At 39.7% G+C, this 22,817-nt stretch overlaps 1 protein-coding gene across 1 annotated transcript; it reads left to right on the forward strand.

Annotated features, from left to right (window-relative positions):
- The first annotated feature begins 21,803 nt into the window (after positions 1–21,803).
- On the forward strand, positions 21,804–22,817 carry LOC133763615 (olfactory receptor 1S1-like). The gene has a single exon (XM_062197414.1). It carries the CDS (start codon positions 21,804–21,806, stop codon positions 22,815–22,817), a length of 1,014 nt encoding a protein of 337 aa, XP_062053398.1.

Raw genomic sequence — 22,817 nt, forward strand, 5'->3', positions numbered from 1 at the left:
CGACTTGGGGGACCGTTTGAGTGTTTGTCGGTGGTATGTCAAGAGCTGTGAAGAACAAATGGAATTATAACATGTGCTTGCCTTTGACTGTATACATTTGACATTTTTTTTTTTTTTTGGTATATTCATTCCTTATCCACAATCCTAGTCATTTTCCTCAAATTATTTTTTGAGACAATATATTTTTTAGTTTACATGTTTACTCAGAGTCTTAATGGCACCAATAATAAAGTGTTAAAAAATAAAAAGTAAAAAGACTACAGTCCAGTTGAAAACTGTGTAGGGGTTATAAAGAATAATCAAATGAAAATACTTTCAACTTCACTCATAAAGAGTAAATTTTAAAACATTCATAAGATCATTAAAACTTTAGTAGTATGTAATTCCTATCAATTTGTTTGACAAATATTTTAAACAGAGCTTGACAAAATACTGTATTTGCAGCAAAACTGATACACACTGGCATTTCTTTCTCTTTTAAAGTTTAGCTCCACATATACAAGAGAAGATATGGTGTTTGTCTTTCATTGTCTGGCTTATTTCAGTCAACATGATGTCCTGTAGTTCCAACCATTTTGCTACAAATGTTAGAATTTCATTCTTCTTTATAGTAAAGAATATTCCTTTGTGTTATTGTGTCTGTATGTATGCGTGGGCATGTGTGCTTTATCCATTCATCTGATGATGGACACCTTGGCAGATTCCATATTTTGTCTGTAGTGAGCAGTGTTCCACCATAAAAATGGTGGAGAAGGTATCTACTTTATACAATGATTTTGTCTTTTGGCCCATACCTAGTAGTGGAATTGCTACATCATATGGCAAGTCTATTTTGCTAATTTTTTGAGGAAATCCCCATATTGACAGGAATGAGGTGAAAACTCATTGTGGTTTTGACTTGCATTTCTCTGATGGCTAACAATATTGAGTAATTCCTCTTGTATTTGTTGTCCATTTGTATTCTCTTTTCAAGAACTGTGTATTCAGGAACAATTTCATAACTGGATTTTTTTGTTGTTCAGTTTTCTGAGTTACTGATACATTTTGACTATTAATCCTTTGTCAGAGAAGTAGCTTGCAAATATTTTCTCCCATTCTGTCAAATGTCTCTTCATTTGATTGATTCTTCCCTTTGCTGTGTAGTAGCCTCTGAGTTTACTATAATCCCATTAGTCTAGTTCTGCTTTTGTTGTCTTGCTTCGGGATTATTTTCTAAGAAGACATCACCTACACCAATGTCTTGTAGTATTTTCTCTACATTTTCTTCTAGCAATTTCATAGTCTCAGATTTTTTTTAAGATTTATTTTATTTATTTGAAAGACAGAGTTACAAAGTTAGGTAGAGACAGACAGAGAGGTCTTCCATCTGATGGTTCACTCCCCAATTGGCTGCAATGGCTGGAACTGGGCCAATCCGAAGCCAGGAGCCAGAAGCTTCTTCCAGATCTCCCACATGGGTATAGGGGTGCAAGGACTTGGGCCATCTTCTACTGCTATTCCAGGCCACAGCAGAGAGCTGGATTGGAAAAGGAGCAGCTGGGACTAGAACCAGTGTCCATATGGGATGCTGGCGATTTAGGCCAGGGCTTTAACCTGCTGCACCACAGCACCGGCCCCCATAGTCACAGATCTTAAATTAGATTTTTGATCCACCTGAAGTTGATTTTTGTCTATGATGAAAGGTAGACATCTAATTTCATTCTTCTGCTTATATATGTCAAGTTTCACCAGAATCATTTATTGAAGAGACTATCCTTTCTCCAATCCATGTTCTGGGCACTATTGTCCAGAATCAGGTGCTGTATGAATGTGGATTAATTTCTGGGTTCTCTATAGTGTTCCATTGATCTATGTGTCAAGTTTTTTTGTTTGTTGTTTGTTTGTTTGTTAGTTTTGCCATTACCATGCTGTTTTAATTACTCTAGCATTGGTATATGCTTCGAAATCAGGTACAGTAATACCTTCTGGGCCTCTTGCAATTCCATATTAAGCTTAGAAATGTATTTTCTAATTCTGTAAAGAATTCTATGGTATTTTAACCAGGATTGTATTAAATCTGTAGACTGATTTGGGTGGAATAGAGATTTGAATGATATTAATTCTTTCAATCCATGAACCAGGACTACCTTTCCATTTTTTGTCTCATTGGTGGTATCTTTCACTAATGCTTTATAATTTTCATAATTTTCATTGTAGAGATATTTCTCTTCTTTGGCTAAATATATGCCTAAACATTTTATTTTTGTTTTATTTTATTTATTTCTGTTTTTCCCCTTTTTTCCTTGTTAGTCTGGCTAAAGGCTTGTCCATTTTCTTTATCTTCTCAAAAAGCCAACTTTCTGTTTTGTTGAACTGCTCTTTTTTCTAATTTTTTCTGCTCTAATCCTTATTATTTCTCACCTCCTACTAATTTTGAACATTTACATTTTTCAAATATTTATTTGTTTGTTTGAAAGCAAATTACAGAGTGAGGGACAGAGACAGAGAGAAAGAGATTTTTCATCTGCTAATTCACTCCCCAAAATCACCACAGTAGCTGGAGCTGTGCCAGGCCAAAACCAGGAGCCTGACTCTGTCTGGATCTCTCACATGGGTTGCAGGGGACGAAGTACTTGGGCATTCTTCTACTGCTTTCCCAGGTGCATTAGCAGGGAGCTGGATTGGAAGTAGAGCAGCCGGGACTCAAACTGGTGTCCATCCAGGATGCTGGTGCTGCAGATGGCAGCTTAACTTGCTATACCACAAGCTAGCCCCAAGTTTTTTCTTGTTTTTAAGTCCTTGAGATGCCAACAATGAGGGTTTGACTATCACAAACCTTATTGTGATTGACATACAACTCTCTGGGGACTGAAGATACACACTCTAGGAAGCCCACATCCACTTCAAAAATCATACTTCTACCTCCACAAACTGCTACAGACTATAGACACTGTGTGACTTATAGACACTGCTAACATTGGTTAAAGCTAAAGAAATCACTCAGAACACTTAGAAGCTATACTTCATGGCTCACCTAGAACCAAAACCAAAGCAAAAAGCCAAGTGACACACTGAATTTCATCTAAACAAAAGCTCCTAGACACACATATGTCAACAAAGGAAACAAGAAGCAAGGAAGCATGACATCTCCCAAGAAGACAATAGTTCTCCAGAAATAGGTCCTGATCTGAAGGAAACATATGAGATAACTGAAAGAGAATTCACAATAATGATCCAGGGAAACTCAATTTGATGCAGGAAAATATAGATAGACAGTTTAAAGAAATGAGGGAGAAATTAGGTGACATGAATGAGAAAGATAGAAATAGTTAAAAAAAGAACCAAACAGAAATTTTAGAAATAAGACTTCAATTAATTAAATAAAAAAATACAAGAACTTCGACAGCAGAATAAACAAAGCATAGGAAATAATTTCTGATATGGAGGACAGTTTATTTTTATGTAAATCACTCAGACAAATATAAAGATTAAAGAATTTAAAATAATGAAATGTTTTGTATAATAATTGAATATTTGGGCCAGTGCCACGGCTCAATAGGCTAATCCTCCGCCTTGCAGCGCCGGCACACCGGGTTCTAGTCCTGGTTGGTGTGCAGGATTCTGTCCCGGTTGCCCCTCTTCCAGGCCAGCTCTCTGCTGTGGCCAGGGAGTGCAGTGGAGGATGGCCCTGGCCCAAGTGCTTGGGCCCTGCACCCCATGGGAGACCAGGAGAAGCACCTGGCTCCTGCCTTCGGATCAGCGCTGTTCACCGGCCGTGGCTGCCATTGGAGAGTGAACCAACGGCAAAGGAAGACCTTTCTCTCTCTCTCTCACTGTCCACTCTGCCTGTAAAAAAAAATAATAATTGAATATTTGGACAAAATTTCCAGTATATTTTATATCCACTATAGTCTATTTGGCGCTCTTTTTAAAATTATTTGTTTATTTAATATTTGAATATCAGGAAGACAGAGGGATAGCTCCTATACTCTGATTCACCAAATGCCCACAACAATCAGGCCTTGCCAAGGCCAGGAGCAGTAACTCAATCCAAAATAACCACATGGAGAGTAGAGACCCAATCACTCTGCCAGCACCTGCTGCCTCTTAGGGTCTGTATTAGCAGGAAACTAGAATCAGAAGTGAAGCCAGAATTCTAACCCAGGCACTTCAACCCTGCAGGCAGGTATTCCAAGTGATGTAACTGGTAAGTCAAATGTCCAACTCCTAGCCCTATTTGTGTGTGAGCTCATTATTTTCTTTTCAGTTTTAAAGTTATATATTTATGTTATTTGAAAATAGAAAAACAGACAAACAGAGACAAAAAGAGAGAGAGGGGTCTCCCATCTGCTGATTCATTCCCCCAAATGTCCACGGCAGCCAGGGCTGAGTCAGGCCAAACCCAGGAGCAAGGAACTCAATCTGAGCCTCCCTCATAGGTGGCAGGAACCAATCACTTGAGCCATCACTTACTGACACCCAGGATATGCCTTAGGAGAAAGCTGGTATCAGGAGTGGAGCCAGGACTCCAACCCAGGCACTCCATATGAGTTATGGGTGTCCCAAGTGACACCCATCCTTATTTTTATTTTTGATTGACACATAACTATCTGTTATATAGTTATGTGGTAGAATGTGATATTCTGATTCATGTAAACATTGGGCAATGATCAAATTAACACAATTGCCATGTCCATCACCTCAAACATATATCATTTCTTTGTGCTGAGAATATTCAAAATGCTCTCCTCTAGCTATTTTGAAATATATGAGACATACTAAATCATAAGCTATGTTACATTTTGCATCATAGGGTGAAGTACTAAGTCCTACTTGAAACATTGTCAACTCACCCATGGCAATTGCTCTGTAATGGTGGGGACCATTCTTCTTACCCATGCTGTGAACAAAGATTGATACCTTTAGACATGCTGCCTCCTAAGGATATAATGACAATCTACCCTCCAAAAATGTGCCTTAACTAAGGAATGCTCAGAAAGACATATTTTATTCAAATATTTGATTTTTTTTACTATTTTAGATATCCATTGATGGCAAGCAATAGCTTGTATATCAATTACCTTCATTCCATATAGCTTCTTTCATTCTGCCACACCAAGAAAGGCACAGGAATTAACTTTAGTTGACTAGCACCTGTTATATGTCAACCCTGTCAAGATATCAAGCCTACTGCTAGTCAGCGCCAGCACTGCTTCATGGGCCTTCTGTGCTGGTGGCTCCCACATTAGTCTTTGCTGTTTCATCTTATTCACCACCTCCTGTGCTTCATAACGGCTGTTGTTCATGGATCCACTCAGCAGATGGCACTACTGCTCCTCCTACCTCAGCATGGGTACTTGCTACATCTCCCTGGACTTGTGCCTCAAATTCTATAGACTCTCAAGTAGACTCCACTTCCTTCTCTGGTTCACAGCAGATGCTACGTTACTGTCTTCTTATTTTTACCCTGAGGAACAACCATATGAGGAATTTTCCAGGGCCAGGTCTGACCAGGAGTTACTTCTGCTGGAACAGCTAGTACAGGTGCAAACTACCAGGCAAGGATTTCTTCCCATCTCCAAATCTGAAGAAAGAGAAGAATAAGAGTATCTGCCAAAGGATGTCAAAACTGACCTAGTAAATTGGTGTCATCTTCCTGAATGCCATATAGCCAAGTATACCAAAGGCCTAAAAGGTTTTTATTCTTCATTTCTTATTCTAAAATCATCACATCAAAAACATTTTTTAAAATGGAAATATAAGGCTATTACTTATGTTTATCAAATGAAAAGTAACTAAAATCCAATACCCAACAATGTTGGAAACAAAAATACAGCAGACATAAAGACACATTCAAAATAATCTTTAGGGGCAACCATTAGGCACGCTGGTTAGGACATCCACAGATCATGTCAGAGTACCCAGATTCAATACCAGTTCCATCCCTGACTCTAACTTCCAGGGACACCATTAGAGGTGACAGGCAATAGCTCAAATATTTGAGTCCCCTGCTACCCATATGGGAAAGCCAAATTGAAGTCCTGTCTCCTGGCTTCTTCCTGGCTTAGCCCTGTCTGTTGGGGGCACTTGGAATATGAACCAGCAGATGACACATTTATCTATCTGTTGATCTACCTATCTTTTTCTCTCTGCCTCTCAAGTAAACAAGTGAGGTTTTTTATTTTAAATAAGAAGAAAAAAATTAGTAATAGAGGGTAATATTTGTCATTATACTGCTAAGCAATAAAATCATGATTCAAACCTGAATTTACAATAGGAGTACAGTTCACAAAACTATATAAGCATAGTGATAAGCAGAAATACACCAAAAAGTTAATAACTGTCACTTGTGGTTTGTGTTATTATGGATAATGCTTTTTAGTTTCTTCTTTATTCATTTATGAATTTTCTGTTTTCTGAAATAAAACTGTGTTTCTCTCATAATTGGAAAAGTAATCATTTCTGATAGGAATATGATGGTTATGTAATTTTATATGGCACATAAACTTCTCTTTATCACACTTTAGATCCACTGCTGACATTTTTCATAGAGTAGGACTTTTCCTCTAGGTTGCTTTTTTTTAAGATTTTATTTATTTATTTGAGAGGCAGAGTTACAGAGACAGAGAGAGACAGAGAGGAAGGTCTTCCATCCGCTGGTTTACTCCCCAAATGGCCAGGATGGCCAGAGTTATGCCAATCCAAAGCTAGGAGCCAGGAGCTTCTTCTGGATCTCCCGTGCCAGTGCAGGGGCCCAAGCACTTGGACCATCTTCTACTGCTTTCCAAGGCATAGCAGAGAGCTGGATCAGAAGAGTAGCAGCCAGGAATAGAACAGGTGCCCACAGGGGATGCCAGCACTGCAGGTGGAGACTTAGCCCACCAAGCCACAGTGTCAGCCCCTTGGTTGCTTTTGAAGATTTTAGTTTTTAAGCTGATTTCACAAGCAGTTAAGGAGAACTATAATGTGTCATTTATTTATTCAAGGGATGGTTATGGATTTAACAACATATTAAAAATGCCTGTGCTCCCAGTAAGATCTGAAGGAGAGGAATAAAATTCCCTGGCTGGCAGGCAATCTCTTTAAGTCAAGTCACATCAGAACACAAGGAATCACTTATCTGTACACATTGTGGTAGGCATTGTCTAGAATGCCAACAAAAGAAAAATTTGCAACTTCATTTCCACACCTCCATTCATTCTTTAATAAATGTCACAAATCATCAAAAAAAAAAACTTAACTTAGAACTCAAAAAAGAGGGTGAAATGTTACTCTATTGAAAAAAAGAACCCAAAGTATTGAACAATCATTTCAAACTGAATTTCTGGGCTTCAAATTGCCTTAATATACATTTTCTAGGTTAATAGAATGAGTTTCTCTTTCCCTTTCTCCAGTTTTTTCTTTTATTTATTGTTTAGTTGAAAGTAAAATTTATATATATTTTTGGTATACAACATGATGTTTGGATATATGCACATACTGGGTAATAGTTAAATCAACTCTCTGATATATTCATTACCTTGAAGTATTTCTCCTAATTAACTGAAATTTTGTATCCTTTGACCAGAATCTCCCCAACCCTCTGACCCTCTTCCAAATCTCTGGTAATCACCATTCTTCTGTTTCTATGACTCTTTCCATTTCCACGTGTCAGTGAGATAATTTGGCATTTGTCTTTCTTGCCCGGTTTATTTCACTTAGCGTAGTGTTCTCCAAGTTCATCCATATGGTTGCAAATGAAAGAATTTCTTTCTTTTGAAGACTGAATAGTATCCTTTTATTTATATTTATATATGTATGCATGCATGTGTATATATATAAATACATACATATATATATCATATTTTCATCATCAAGTTGTCTACTGATGGACACCTAGATTTATTCTACATCTCGGCTACTCTGAATAGCACTGCAATGAGCATGACAGAAACTCTCCTGTTGAATGAAAAACTATTTCCTTCCTGTACGAGGTTTTCACTGAAGTTATTCCATTCTGCAATTAAAACATCAATAGAAATGTCAGTACGTCATGAGTCAGATGGTGGGACAGAAACGGCAATTAGTGACATTTCCATTGAGCAAGTGATGTCCCCTCCTAACAAGGTAGCCTCCTGATAGCATCGGTGGAATTCATTATTGCAGAGCTAATATAGATTGCATCCACCTTTCCTCCTGTGCATCTTTCTGCTGCCTTCAAAAGTCTATTCCTCCTGGCATTTGGGCTACTGATTAAAACACCTGTTGGGACACCCATATTACATTTCAGAATGCCTAGTTTTGAGTACTCTCTCCACTCTGAGTTCCAGCTTCCTGCTAATACACACACAAGAGAGACAGCAGCAATGATGCAAGTAGCTGGGTCCCTGCCACCCATCTGGGAGACCTAGACTGAGTTCCCAGCTGCTGGCTTCAACCAGGACCAGCCCTGACTGCTTGTTGCAGACTTTTGGAAAGTGAATCAGTGAATAGGATCTTCTCCGTCTCTCTCAAATTAAAAACAATTTTTTAAAACTTCTCTTTTATCGTTCTGCTTATCACCTTCGGGTGGCCTTTTTGGTATTTGAATCTGACCTCAGTATAAATTTCCTTAAGAGAAGTGCTTGCCAGGGATGTAAGGCCTCATTCTACTGACTTCCTGCTTCTATTCCCCTCTCATTGGGATGCTATTAAAATAAACTTTACCAGGCAGTGTAATTGAATACATGGACCCCACCACTGACAAAACACACATCTTGAGGCCAGAATACACAATAACATCACTAGTATGTTGTCACTGTGGATTTCTCTATCTTTTACAATTTAACAACTGGACGAAACAAAAAAATCAATCACAGTGGTGACAGTGCTGTTCTCTTGTGGGAATTGCTTCTCAGCATTTCTCAAAAAAAATCTTAATTTTTAAATCCAAATTCTGAGAAAAGCTAGTTGAGAAACCAGGAAACATTTTCAAAGCACTAGCATTCCTCTGCAAGTCAAAGCATAATAAACAACTTACAGATGTTGCTGACTCAGAGGAATCAGCTCTGTCAAGCGCAAAGCAGGAGCAGGAAACGATGACACACAGCCAACGGTTGTGTCTACGTTTCCAGAACCAGGACAGGAACGCAAAGAAAAGGAGTCCTGACGTGATCAGGCAGTCTTGCTTGTGGCTATTTCATCTGTGGGTTCCTGACCTTATCTGCTTCTAACAGTGAGTCACTACTGCAAGCCAAATAATTACCCAGAAGTTTGAATGCCTAAGACACTTTATGCAAACCTATGAGTGGTGTTTTAAAAAGTAACAACTTTTGGAAGCAAATAAGACTTTAAATTGGCATTTTGACATGGGACACTATTTAATGCCATTAACCTACTGGGAGAATTGAATGTTTTGATGTTGAAAATGTATCCTAAATGCTAACAGTGAGTATTCTAGTGTTTGACTCTTCTCTAGTTTATTATACTTGGTATATACTAGTATTCCTAACACGTATAACTATTAAACAAACTTAAATTTATAATCATGAGTAAAGAGTATGGAAGTATTTTAAGAGTAACTTAGCATTCCGTAAATTCCCGCGAACTCTCAGGAATTCTGATTTCTCACTGCCACATGTTGAAGACCTAAGGATCTGTAGCGGTATCTGTTTATGTTTGCCTAATGAGTTTGCATAAGGAGACAGACAGGTAGGGAAATAATTAAATGAAAGGAATTATTATATGACAATACATTCTGAACAAGTATTTTGTCCTGTGGATATTGGATGAGTCAAAATTAACCTGTAAGATTTTCAACAGGTATTTTCATATTGATGATGACATGGGAGATCTTCAAAATGGTCATGAAAAATGTGTATAAAGAAAAACTCTACATATGATTAAAATTTTATACACAAAAATAACTCATACTAAGGTATTATCACAGGTTCAAACAAAGTTCTAGTTTGAGATGCTAAGAAGGACAAAACATCATTATGAAAAGGATTCCTAACAGAGCAAGATGAATGCTGCAAAATTGGAGTAAGAACAAAAATAAAATTTATTGTGGAATTTGGAAGAAATAATGGTGAATTACTGATGTTTTATTAAAAACTTATGAGGGAGAGAGACTCCAAGATGGCAGAATGGGGAGGGACCTTACTGCTCTAGGCTAGTTTTTTTTTAAAAGCACATTATCATGCTCCCCATGTAGGATCTCTGTCCTTAATGTGTTTTACTATGAAACGTAAAAACACTACTAGTGGAACAATACCCTATACCTTGTGCGGTTGTGTAAATGCAGCCTGTTGAAATCCTTGCTTAGTATATACTAAGTTGATCTTTAGTATATGAAGGTAATTGAAAATGAAACTTGATAAAGGGCGGGATGGGAGAGGGAGAGGGGAGGGCCACGGGAGGGAGGGAGGTTGGGGGGAAAGCCACAACAATACCAAAGTTGCACTTTGTAAATTCACATTTATGAAATAATAAAAGATGAAAAGACAAAAAACAAAAAGAAAGAAAGAAAAAAAATAGCAAGATATTTTGAGTAGATGCTATACCTCCTTAAGCAGGGTCAAATCATAGATTTTAGCAAGCTGGGGAAACATTCATGATGTCAGCTTCCTAGAAAGATATTTGATAGACTGCAGGTCATTTTGTTTTAACTATACAGGAAAAGAGAAAAATTAAAGATCATCACAGGCTACTGGGCAAATGATTCACTGTCCATAAAATCTGCACTTGAGTTGATATTATTATAACTTGGTACTCATGGACAATGTCTTAAGTCAATTTTTGGTTTACATTATATTCTATTTATGTATGTATTTAATGGTTATGACTATACATAAAATTATTCATGTTTATGGATTACCATGTATTTTTTCCACATATAATGTCCAATCAGTATAAATATATTCATGCTTTCAAAAAAAAAAAAAGCACATTATCATGGAAACTCTACATAACGAAGAGGGTGGATATGCAGCACAAGTACCAGTTTTGGAAAATGAGGAGAGATCAGACTATAGCATCCCGTATAATGGCAAATAGCTGCAGGGAGAGCCTGGAGTGAGTCTGACATGGCTGGAGCGCTGTGGGGGACAGTGTACCTGCTGACCTAGAGGAAAAACAGGAGCACATTTCTCTCTTCCCATCCCCATCACCACCACCAAACACACAACAGCTCTTGGCAACCAGCTGAGAGAGGCCATAAGCCATTTTTGGACACTTGTAATAGCTGCACCAGCTCTTGTGCATGTGCCCACCAACTGTCCGAGATGCGATGCCATCTTGTCAATAGCAAGAGGAAAGCCTTAAAAATTCTGTATATAAAGATAATTGAGGCCAGCACCGCAGCTCAATAGGCTAATCCTCTGCCTGCGGCACTGGCACACCGGGTTCTAGTCCCGGTCGGGGCGCCGGATTCTGTCCCGGTTGCCCCTCTTCCAGGCCAGCTCTCTGCTATGGTCCGGGAGTGCAGTGGAGGATGACCCAAGTGCTTGGGCCCTGCACCCTCATAGAAGACCAGGAAAAGCACCTGGCTCCTGGCTTTGGATCAGCATGGTACGCCGGCCCCGGTGACCATTGGAGAGTGAAACAACGGTAAAGGAAGACCTTTCTGTCTCTCTCTCACTGTCCACTCTGCCTGTCCAAAAAAAAAAAAAAAAAAAAGATAATTGAAAATGAATCTTGATAAAGAATGGGATGGGAGACGGAGTGGGAGATGGGATGGTCGTGGTGGGAGGGAGATTATGGGGGGAAAAGCTGGTATAATCCAAAAGTTGTACTTTGGAAATTTATATTTATTAAATAAAAGTTGAAAAAAAGAAAAAATATTAGACTTGGTGAGGCAGAAGAAAGCATATACAAGCTAGAAGAAAAATCTTTGGAAATTTTTTAGTCAGACCAAAAATAGAATAAATTAGAAAAATTTAAATCAGTGCTGGGAGATTTATGGGTTACAAACAAATGACCCAATATATGGATCATGGGAATTCCTGAAGGTATGGAAATAAAGAATGGATTAGAAGGCCTATTTAGTGAAATAATTACAGAAAACTTCCTTAATTTGGAAAAAGAAAAAGAAGGACATCCAAATACAGGAAGCACATTGAACTCCCAATAGACAAATTTAAATAATTGTCACCACTCATCTAGCCTTACAAAAGACACTTTCAGATGTGCTACACACAGAACCCAAAAACATAGTTATCATTATAAAAGAATGTGAAGACAGTAAATCTCCCAGTAAAGGTACAAAAGAAATCTAAAGCAAATAATAGGAGTTTCTACAGAAAAATGGTAGAGTGAGGTTGATACTTATCATTTGTAACCTTGAATGTAATTGACTTAGACTCTCTCCAATTAAAAGATACAGGCTGGCTGAATAGATTAAAAAACAAGACCCATCTATTTGCTGCCTACAAGAAAGATACCTCACCAACAAAGGCAAGCAGACTGAAAGTAAAATGATGGAAGATGATATTCCATGCTAAAGGAAAGCAAAAAAAAAAAAAAGGCAGATGTAGCCATTCTAATATCAAAAAAAATACAGTTTTAAAAAAACTGCTAAAAAGAGATAAAGAAGGGCACTATGTAATGATTAAAAGATCAATTCAACAGAAAGACGTGACTATTATAAATATATATGCACTTAATTATAGATCACCTGGCTATTTAAAAGAAATATTAATGGATCTGAAGGGAGACATAGACTTCCATACAATAGTAATGGGGACTTCCACATCATCAGATAGAAAATCAACAAAGAAACAATGGAGCTAATCTACACTATGGGCCAATTGAATATAACTCATATCTAAAGAACCTCTCATCCCAGTTGCAGAATACACATTCTTTTCATCAGCACATGAAATGTTCCCTGGTATAGACCATATGCTAGGTCATAAAGCAAGTCTCAGCAAATTAAAAACAAAATGGATCATACCATGCATCTTCTCTGACCACAATGGAATGAAACTGGAAATAAACAACTTGAGGATCTCAAGAAAATACACAAACACATGAAAACTGAACAACATTCTCCTGAATTATTTGAACAGTGGGTTATAGAAGAATTCAAAAGGAAAATAAAAACAAAATCAGGAAGCGAACAGAGATGACAATACAACATATCAAACGTACAGGATACAGCAAAAGTAGTGTTAAGAGGGAAGTTTATACCAATTAGTGTCTGCATCAAGAACTGGAAATGCACCAAATAATTGAGTTATCATCTATCTCGCCATTCTCTCCTAGCCTTCAGAGTTTCTGATGAGAACTTAGCTGTGAGTCTAGTTGGAGATGCGCTGAAAGTAATACTGCATTTCTCTCATGTACGTTTTAGGATCTTTTCTTTGTTTTACTGTTGGAAGTTTGACAACAAAGAGTAGTGATGAAGCTCTTTTCTGCTCATGTCTATTGGGAGTTCTATGCACTTCCTGTATTTGGACGTCCCTTTCTTTCTCCAAATTAAGGAAGTTTGATGTAATTATTTCACTAAATAGGCCTTCTAATCCTTTCTCTTTGCACACCTTCAAGGGACTCCTAAAACATATATGTTGGTTCCTCATCAAATGTGTTTTTAAAGCTTTTCATTTTATTTTGTATTTGACATACTGAATTCTTCATTTCAAATATGTCATTTTGATTTCTCCTCCAAATCTCAATTTCATGGGCGAATTTTTAATTCATGTCATGTATGGATTTCTTTAATTCATGAATTTGCTTCTTATTGCTTCAGAATAATCCTATGATTGATCTTTTGAATTCCATTTCATGCATGTCACCAATCTCTTCACCTTTAAATTCTAATAGCGAAGTGTTGTATTCCTTTGTGGGGGAGAGGGAGGTGTCATGTTTTCTTCCTTATTCTTATTTCTTAAATTTCTGCATTTATTTTTAGCCATTTGGGAAACACTTGCTGATTTTTCCTTCTGATGGCTTTTATCTTTGAGCTATGCCTCTGTGGCTTAAGGAGTGTCTACTCTTTGAGTGAATATCCAGAGGTGTATGCTGGATGTGGCCAGGGAGCTGTGGTCAGTACTCCAGGGTGCAGCCCAGGGTGCACTCCAGGGTGCAGCACACCACATTGGGTGTGGTAGGTTGCCTCTTGTTAACAGAAAGAGGGCGTATGATCACCTCTGTTGGGGTAATCCCACCCCTCACCTCTTCTCTTCCAAGGTAATCAATGCCTGGATGCTAGGCTGTAGTGGGTGCAATACTCATCTGCACTTCTGTGTGAACTGAAAAAAAGGATTGTGCAGTTAGCATGGATCCTGCTGCAATGCTCCACCTAAGGAACACTAAGTGTGTGAAGCCACACACATCAATTGCCCAGAAACCCAGCTATACCCTGCACCTTCTTCTGCAGTCACAGCACACAGAGCTCTTGAAGCCATAGGGTGCAGAGGATCCATTCTGCCCCACTAGCCTGTCCAGTCCATAGAGAGGCTGAGACATTCCCAGAGCCAACTGTGGGTGCTCCATCTAGACAGTTTGAGACCTGGAGCCTATGATATGTTGAGAGGCTGGGAGCACCTCAAAATCCTACGTGGGTGCCCAGTTCCCTGTCAGTCCTCCAGCCAGACTCAGTCAGTTGGGGACATGGATTTTTCCGTCTGATTAAATCCCTGGATCATACACATGCACAATAGCCACCAGCCACAGCCCTACTCATTTAATAATTACACCTTTCCCCACCAGTTGCCAGGCGTGTACAAGAGCCTCTGCAGCTGGTACTGATGTCAGAATTATTTTTTCTTCCAACCTGTTGCTGGATGTGCACATCCAAGCTGATGCAAATGGCTCTGCATCTTAGCCCCACCAGCTGCTGCAGCTTCTCCCTACTTACATCCCCCCAAATTTTTTTACATCATGGCTGTCATTCACTTTCTCCATGAAATATTTACTTATTACCCAGTCTACAGATATCTCTTTCCTCAAATTCCCACAGCAATATACCTGTTATTATTTATATTTGATGGCATACATTATACTTGTCTCCACCTGCCTTTGGCGTCCATAAGCTCTTGCTTCTTCATGTATGTATCTGCAAGTTCAATGTGAACTTCTAGAAGGTAGAGGCAGAATGTTAGCCCTCATGATTGAATAATACTGAAACCAGAGTAGGATACAGAATGGAGCCTAGATAATGCATCACATAACAAACACTGGACAGATCAGATGCCGTTGGAGGCTCAAGACAGTTTTTCAAAGTCCTCTTTAGATAACTGGTCAGAACAAAAAATTTATAATTATCAGAAAAATATCATGATTTCTACTTAAGTCCAAATAAGTACCAGAATATGTTTCTTTAGTTCAATAAATAGGTAGCAGAGTATTCCAAAGTGGAAGTGACAAAGTATAAATAGCTCAAATACAATAATCATTTATAAATCAATTTAAAGACTAGGAAAAATGGGTAGAGGATAAAAATGGGCAAACTGTTAGGTAGGAAGTCAGTTATGAGCTTATGTGTGTGTGACAGGCCTAAAGAGAAGACATCTATATGCATCTGCATCTCAAAGTCATCCTAACAATGTTTCAGGGGAAGCCCAGATTTCGCATCCTGCCTGCCCTGCCCCCTTCTACCTGGTAACCTGCCAGGTGGAGGCCCTCACCCCTCCTGCTTCCTGCCTGATAAATCTTCCACAATCTCCCAGGTGCAGCCCAGTATCTGCATCTCAAACACCCTGCTCTCTTCCTCAGGTCTGATAACATTTGCATCCATAAAGTCCTTTGTTTCAGACCTTCAAGAGAAGTTTTTCTATTTACATCCAAAAAGCCCTTTGTTCCAAGAGGAGCAGAGGTGGGGAAGCAAGACCCATCTCCTTAAAAACCCCCAGCCTCAACTGGACTGCGCGCTCAGCTCTCTGCATCTTTGCTGAGCCGCCCGCCTGGCCTGGCCGGGTGTACTCTCCACTCACCCATGCAGCCCCGCTCTCCCCCAGTCTGAGCGACTGGGCACTCCCTCTCAGGTCCTGTCTGGAGAGGTGCCCATCCGTCCTTACAGATGTTCCTTCTTAATAAACCTTGCTATTTTACCTCCCACTACTCTCTGTCTCACGCCTGAATTCTTTCTTGCGCGAAGACAAGAACCCTGCAATTTCTCCGGTAACAAAACAATGGGGGAAAATACAAATGAGCTAAAATATCAAAGTGTACATCACAAGCTCACTCCTTGTTCAATGAGAAATTTTATGTGACCATTTTTAATCTATTAGATTGTAAATGTTAAAATGATTGCTTATACCTGGTATGTAAAAAGTATACGGAGAAATAGAGGCTCACAACTATTGAAAGTGTAAACCTAGTATAGTAGTTTGAAGAGTGTTAGGTAATATCTATTTAAAATTTAATTTTTGGCCTGGCAATACTGCTTTTTTTTTTTTTTTTTTTTGACAGGCAGAGTGGACAGTGAGAGAGAGACAGAAAGAGAGAAAGGTCTTCCTTTGCCATTGGTTCACCCTCCAATGGCTGCCACGGCCGGCGCACTGCGGCCAGCACACCGCGCTGATCCGAAGCCAGGAGCCAGGTGCTTCTCCTGGTCTCCCATGGGGTGCAGGGCCCAAGCACTTGGGCCATCCTCCACTGCACTCCCTGGCCACAGCAGAGAGCTGGCCTGGAAGAGGGGCAACCTGGACAGAATCCGGCGCCCTGACTGGGACTAGAACCCGGTGTACGGGCGCCGCAAGACGGAGAATTAGCCTATTGAGCCTTGGCGCCGGCCTGGCAATACTACTTTTAAGTATCAGTCTTACAGAAAGATCTGCAGAAGTGCTTGAAGATACACAAGGGTACAAAAAGTTCATGGGTGATGTATTGAAAAACTATGCATGAGTTTTTCACCAAAAAATCTAATCTTTCAACTTCATTTTCCATAAGCTTTTTGAGGTACCCTTCTATAGAATCATTTCAGTTATCCAATGTAGTTGTTAGGAAATTAAAAGCAATATGATAATCCTTTAATATAAGAGTAAATAAATTATTTTACAATATATATTCATAAAATAAGTGAGATATATCTGTATGTATTATTGTTAAGTTGAAAGAATTAAAGATAAAAGATCAGTAAGGGGGCCGGCAGCATGACTCACTTGGTTAATACTCCCCCTGCAGCGCCGGCATCCCATATGGGCCCTGGTTCTAGTCCCAGTTGTTCCTCTTCCAGTCCAGCTCTCTGCTGTGGCCTGGGAGGGCAGTGGAGGATGGCCCAAGTGCTTGGGCCCTGCACCCGCATGGGAGACTGGGAAGAAGCACCTGGCTCCTGGCTCCTAGCTTCGGATTGGTGCAGCATCGGCCATAGCGGCCATTTGAAGAATGAACCAACAGAAAGAAGACCTTTCTCTCTGTCTCTCCCTCCCACTGTCTAGATCTCTGTCAAATATATTTTTTAAAAATTATAAAAATAATTTTCAATGATCAATAAGGGCTCTCTCAGGGAGCATCTATGCTAGAATGAACAAGTGTCTATAATGGATGAAAGACTGGGAAATATCACATAAATTAGCTGAATCTGTGTTTCTCTTCTCAAGGCATTTTCATTCTCGTGGAAAAATGGAGTCACCATACCGAATGATAGAATCTAGAAATAAGAGGACATGAGTAGTTCTGAGTAGCACAAAAGGAAGATGATACTGGCCAGAATCATTATAGTCTCTCTTTCTTTTCAATTATACCACCTACCTCTCAGATTATTTTCTCTCTTTCTAGGCACTCACAAAATCTCCCTCCTCTTCTGAATTCAGAGGAATTAGCCATATTGCAGAACACAGCCCCTGACTCCTTTGTGGACACCAAAGGGCCAGATAATGCATCTTGAAAATTCAACAAATTCAGCCGGTGCCGCAGCTCACTAGGCTAATCCTCCGCCTTGCGGCGCCAGCACACCAGGTTCTAGTCCCGGTCGGGGCACTGATCCTGTCCCGGTTGCCCCTCTTCCAGGCCAGCTCTCTGCTGTGGCCAGGGAGTGCAGTGGAGGATGGCCCAAGTGCTTGGGTCCTGCACCCCATGGGAGACCAGGATAAGCACCTGGCTCCTGGCTTCAGATCAGCGTGGTGCGCTGGCCGCAGCGCGCTACCGTGGCGGCCATTGGAGGGTGAACCAACGGCAAAAGGAAGACCTTTCTCTCTGTCTCTCTCACTGTCCACTCTGCCTGTCAAAAATTTAAAAAAAAAGAAAGAAAATTCAACAAATTCTTCATGGGATAAACCTTTGCTGATGGGAAACAAGGATTAAAAAGTACAGAGCATATAAAAATAGTGTCCTTTCTCCCACATGTCAACTTCTCCAAAGTATGATTTCTCCAACGTGCGGAGTGAACGTATCTGATGAATCATCTCCTCCGGCACCTAGGGGCTTACTCTGAGCAATGACTCTTGCAGTAATGCATTTCATAGCATTACTTGTATTTATCTTAGTCTCTGTTCCCTCTATCCTTCCTCCTAACCTCTCTATGGTTTTTGCTTCCAAATAAACTGTCAAGACCTAGACTCTTGGCTCAGGCTCTTCTTTCTAGAAAATCCTTGCTAAGACAGTAATAGGAACTTAGAAATATTCCTCACAGACAAGTTGCAGAAACCAGGATTCTGATAACAGCCCCCATTTCCTTGCTACATGTGACAAGAGCTGGAAGCATAGATAAATAGATGAAAATAACTTCTATTTTTTCTCCATGACCCCATTATTTTAAACATTAGTCATGAATACAGTTAATCCATATATTAAGTTGTGTTCTGTTCAGAAGGGGATTGGGGCAAGAAAAATTACATGATGTTATTAGGCACATGTAAGCCTTGGAAGAAGAATGTGTTCAATTCAGCTGTGTCTCTGGCTGTGTAGCTTCCCTGGCTCCAGTCCATCTTAGGGTATACTTTTCTAGACTTGTTTGGTATTGTGAATCACTCAAGTATCATTTCATTTTATTTTATTCTAAAAATCCAGTTTGTTATTTTTTAAATGTATTTACCTTTCATTTTATTTAAAAGTCTGAATAGGAGAGAGAGAGAGAGAGAGAGAGAGATCTGACATATGCTGGTTCAATCCCTAATTTCCCATAAAAGCCAAAGCTGAACCAGGTCAAAGCTAGAAGCTTGGAACTCAATCTTAGTCTCCCTTGTGGGTGGCAGGGACCCAGCTAACTTTACTTTCTCCCTTTGTGCATATTATCAGGAAACAGGAATCAGAAATGTAGCCAGGACTTGAGCTCAAGCATTTTGTAATGGGATGCAGTCATCCTATACAATTCCTTAACCATTGGTCAACAGAGTTTATTTCTTTATCTTGCATTTAAGAGTCCTGGGTGCTGAATCATTGGGTCTCCAGATTCTCCCTCAATGCTGACATTAATTGATACAGAGGCCACAACCTATCCCCTGCCACTGGAAATGGCAATTTTTTAGAATTATAATCACTAGTGGAGCAATATACCCCAATTCTCTTGGTGTTTACTAAGTTTTCCCATTTATCAGGCATTAGAGAAGAAACTTTGCAAATGCTTACCATCTCACGGGACATATGACACACAAACAATTGACTTGCAATGAAGAGTAATAATCAACAAACTTGCAAGAAGGAAATCACTTGTAGGAGGAGCACCTAAGGACAGAACAAAGCAAGAATAAAACAGTATTGTCTTTCAATTCCTCATTACCTCATGGAGACTAAGATGTGAAATTTGCTGTTTGTCTTGAGAAAAAAAACTCTAGGGATATTGTCTCAAAGGACTGAGAAGGAGATAAATGTCCCATGTGAGCCCAAGACAAAGATTCTTAACTTGGGTATTTGGACAAAGAATCCTGCTTTTAGAAGTACATAAATGCTCTCAGCCTCCACCTACTAACCAGTTCAGCTACAAGGAAAATCAGTGGGCCTATATACCTGAGACATTTTACCTTCATTCAAAGGTGAGCCTTTTTAGAATTTAGCATTGGTCTTAACTAGCAAGGAAGCCACCTAAGGACTCAACAATTTGTGCAGGACTGATGGTATATGAGAGAGCTGAAGCAGGAAAGTGAGATTAGAGATCATGATTCAAAACGTTCAATCAATTCCACTTTCTAATCAAGCCTAAACCAGCCCAGAGCTTGGTAACACACAGGACCCCCCAAATCACTCTGTGTCTTAGCTATTCATTCCTAACAATTCTTTTTCTCATTTTAGTTTAGCCAGGGAATCTTCCTTCTGCCTGTATTTTGCCCTTTCTCTGATTTGTGAACCAAGCTTCTCAGGAGCAAAGCGAACTCAGATTCTGCTCCAACGTCCACCGCCCTTCCATTTTCCAGAATCCGGGGAGAGGGGTTTTACTGTTTTCTGATCTCTTCATGAAAATAAAAAGCATGGAGAGACAAGTGATTTGAAAAATAAATAAAAGAGAGGGAGAGGTAGTGAAAGGGAGACACTGCTAACGTAGGAAAATGGGGACCAGCACCTCTCCACTGTCAAGCTGAAATTCCTTACAATAAATCACAAGGGACATAATGTCAGACCCAAGATAGCTTCCTTGTTCCTAGGTAGCACTTCATGAGGAAAACGCTCCAAGGATATTCTTGCAGCTTTCTGATCCCCTATGATTTTATTTTGATATTGAAGACCCATCCCCAGGTATTAAAAGACCAGACCCAGCCCAAATTAAAATTTTAATTTCACATCAAATTCAACACATGTGTCCCCATTTGGGGCTCAGATCTGATCTGTAGTTTGGGAAGGTTTAGCAGCAAGAAATGGGCATCTGTTTTTTTTTTGTTTTTTTTTTTTTTTTTTTTTGCTCTGTTCTTTAATCTCTCCTAACCTGATCACATTGTTATTGTTGTTGTTGTTGTCTTCATCTTGTTTGTTTTTTTTTTTTTAGCTTCACACGTGCATGGAAGAATCATGGAAGTGTTGCAAAAAGGCAATAGCATTCTAATATGTTACCATAGAATACTAAAAGTTGGTATCTTATGTGTAGCAGTCATGCTTTTGTGTCCAAAGTAATAATTTCATTCATTATGTGGTTCCCTGATAAGGACAATGAATTTTGTCCCTTACATCTTTAATACATCTCTTTCATTGAAGAGCCACCACATAGTCTGTTACTATTATATCCAACTCTATCCCAGAGGGTTGTTCCTTGATTGAAGTTCAACATGGTGGCTAGAGTCTTGCAGCATTCACTTGGCCTATAGGAAATCCATATGTTCATGGTATACTATGGCTGAGAATGCAGGATTGCCCTACCAACTACCATCTTTTCCCACATCCCTGTCATAATGAGTTATTTCAGTAAGCCTCCAGCTTTTGAAGCAACACCATAAATTTTCTTGGTTCACCTTTAACTGGCCACCAATTAAATATAATTCTGATGATCCCTGCTTATACCCATTCTCCAAGGGCAACTCCAGGAGTTCTCCCCTCTCTTTAGTGAGAAGGAGCATTCACACAATAATATACTTTCTTAGTATTCCTAACTGCCCATTGTTTCTTCTTCCCCAGCTCTTCATTTTAATGATACTTCACATTTTCACCTCCTTAGACTTAAAGGGTAAAAGTGAATGGTGATGAAAATCTTAGGACCAGTTCATTTAACTCATTCCAATGGGCATTATGAACACATTTAGAATGTGAGGTACATGTCCTCTATGATCCTCAACTTGGGGGATTTAAACTAAACTTTGAAGCAACTGAAAAATCACATTCAAAAGTATCTACCATGTCCCTGACTTTTCATTACAAGGCATTTCCTGAGTCTCTTCACTGCTGAGGTACATCCTTATTAAGTAGCACTTTGACTCAATAAAAAGAATGAAAATTATTCCCTTTCAGCCTAGAGGAAGTGGCTGCAGCTAAAGTGGTACCATATTGGATTTTCTTTGGATAATATGAGGATACTGTATTCGTTTCTTCAGATCAGCAGAAATATGCATCAGAGAAACCAAACCACCATCTCTGAGTTCATCCTCCTGGGTCTCTCCGGACAGACTGAGCAACAAAAACTTCTCTTTGTGCTTTTCCTGAGTATGTACCTAGTCACTGTGGTTGGGAATGGACTCATCATTCTGGCCATCAGCTTGGATTCTAACCTTCACACCCCCATGTATCTCTTCCTTGCCAACCTATCCTTCGCTGATATGTCCTCCATTTCTACCTCAGTCCCCAAAATGCTGTTAAATATCCAAACCAAGAGTCAGTCCATCTCTTACAAGAACTGTATCACACAGATGTACTTCTCTATTGTGTTTGTTGTCATTGACAATTTCCTCTTGGGGGTCATGGCCTATGATCGCTTTGTGGCTATCTGCCACCCTCTGAACTATACATCCATCATGCATCCTGGGCTCTGCATTTTACTCACAGTCATTCCATGGGTCCTCAGTAATATTGTTGCCCTGACACACACCCTTCTGCTCACTCGGTTGCTCTTCTGTGACAACAACATTCTCCCACACTTCTTCTGTGACTTGGCTCCTCTGCTAAGACTGTCCTGCTCAGATACAATGATCAATGAGCTTGTGATGTTTGTTGTGGGCTTATCAGTTATCACCTTCCCCTTTGCCCTCATCCTCTTCTCCTATATCTGCATCATCAGAGACATCCTGAGAATCTCATCCACAGAGGGAAAGTGGAAAGCCTTCTCCACCTGCAGCTCTCACCTGACAGTTGTATTACTCTTCTATGGGACCATTGTGGGAGTGTACTTCTTCCCCTCATCGGCTCACCCTGAAGACACAGAAAAGATTGGTGCAGTGCTTTTCACGGTAGTGACGCCTATGATGAACCCCTTCATCTATAGCCTGAGGAACAAAGATATGAAAGGTGCTCTGAGAAAGCTCCGCGATAGGAAAATAGTTCTTCGGTTGATGCCCCGGGCATCTGAGCTCCTTTCATCCTCTTAA

The sequence above is a fragment of the Lepus europaeus genome, chromosome 7 (genome assembly GCF_033115175.1).
Source record: "Lepus europaeus isolate LE1 chromosome 7, mLepTim1.pri, whole genome shotgun sequence".
In the NCBI taxonomy this organism is placed as follows: Eukaryota; Metazoa; Chordata; class Mammalia; order Lagomorpha; family Leporidae; genus Lepus; species Lepus europaeus.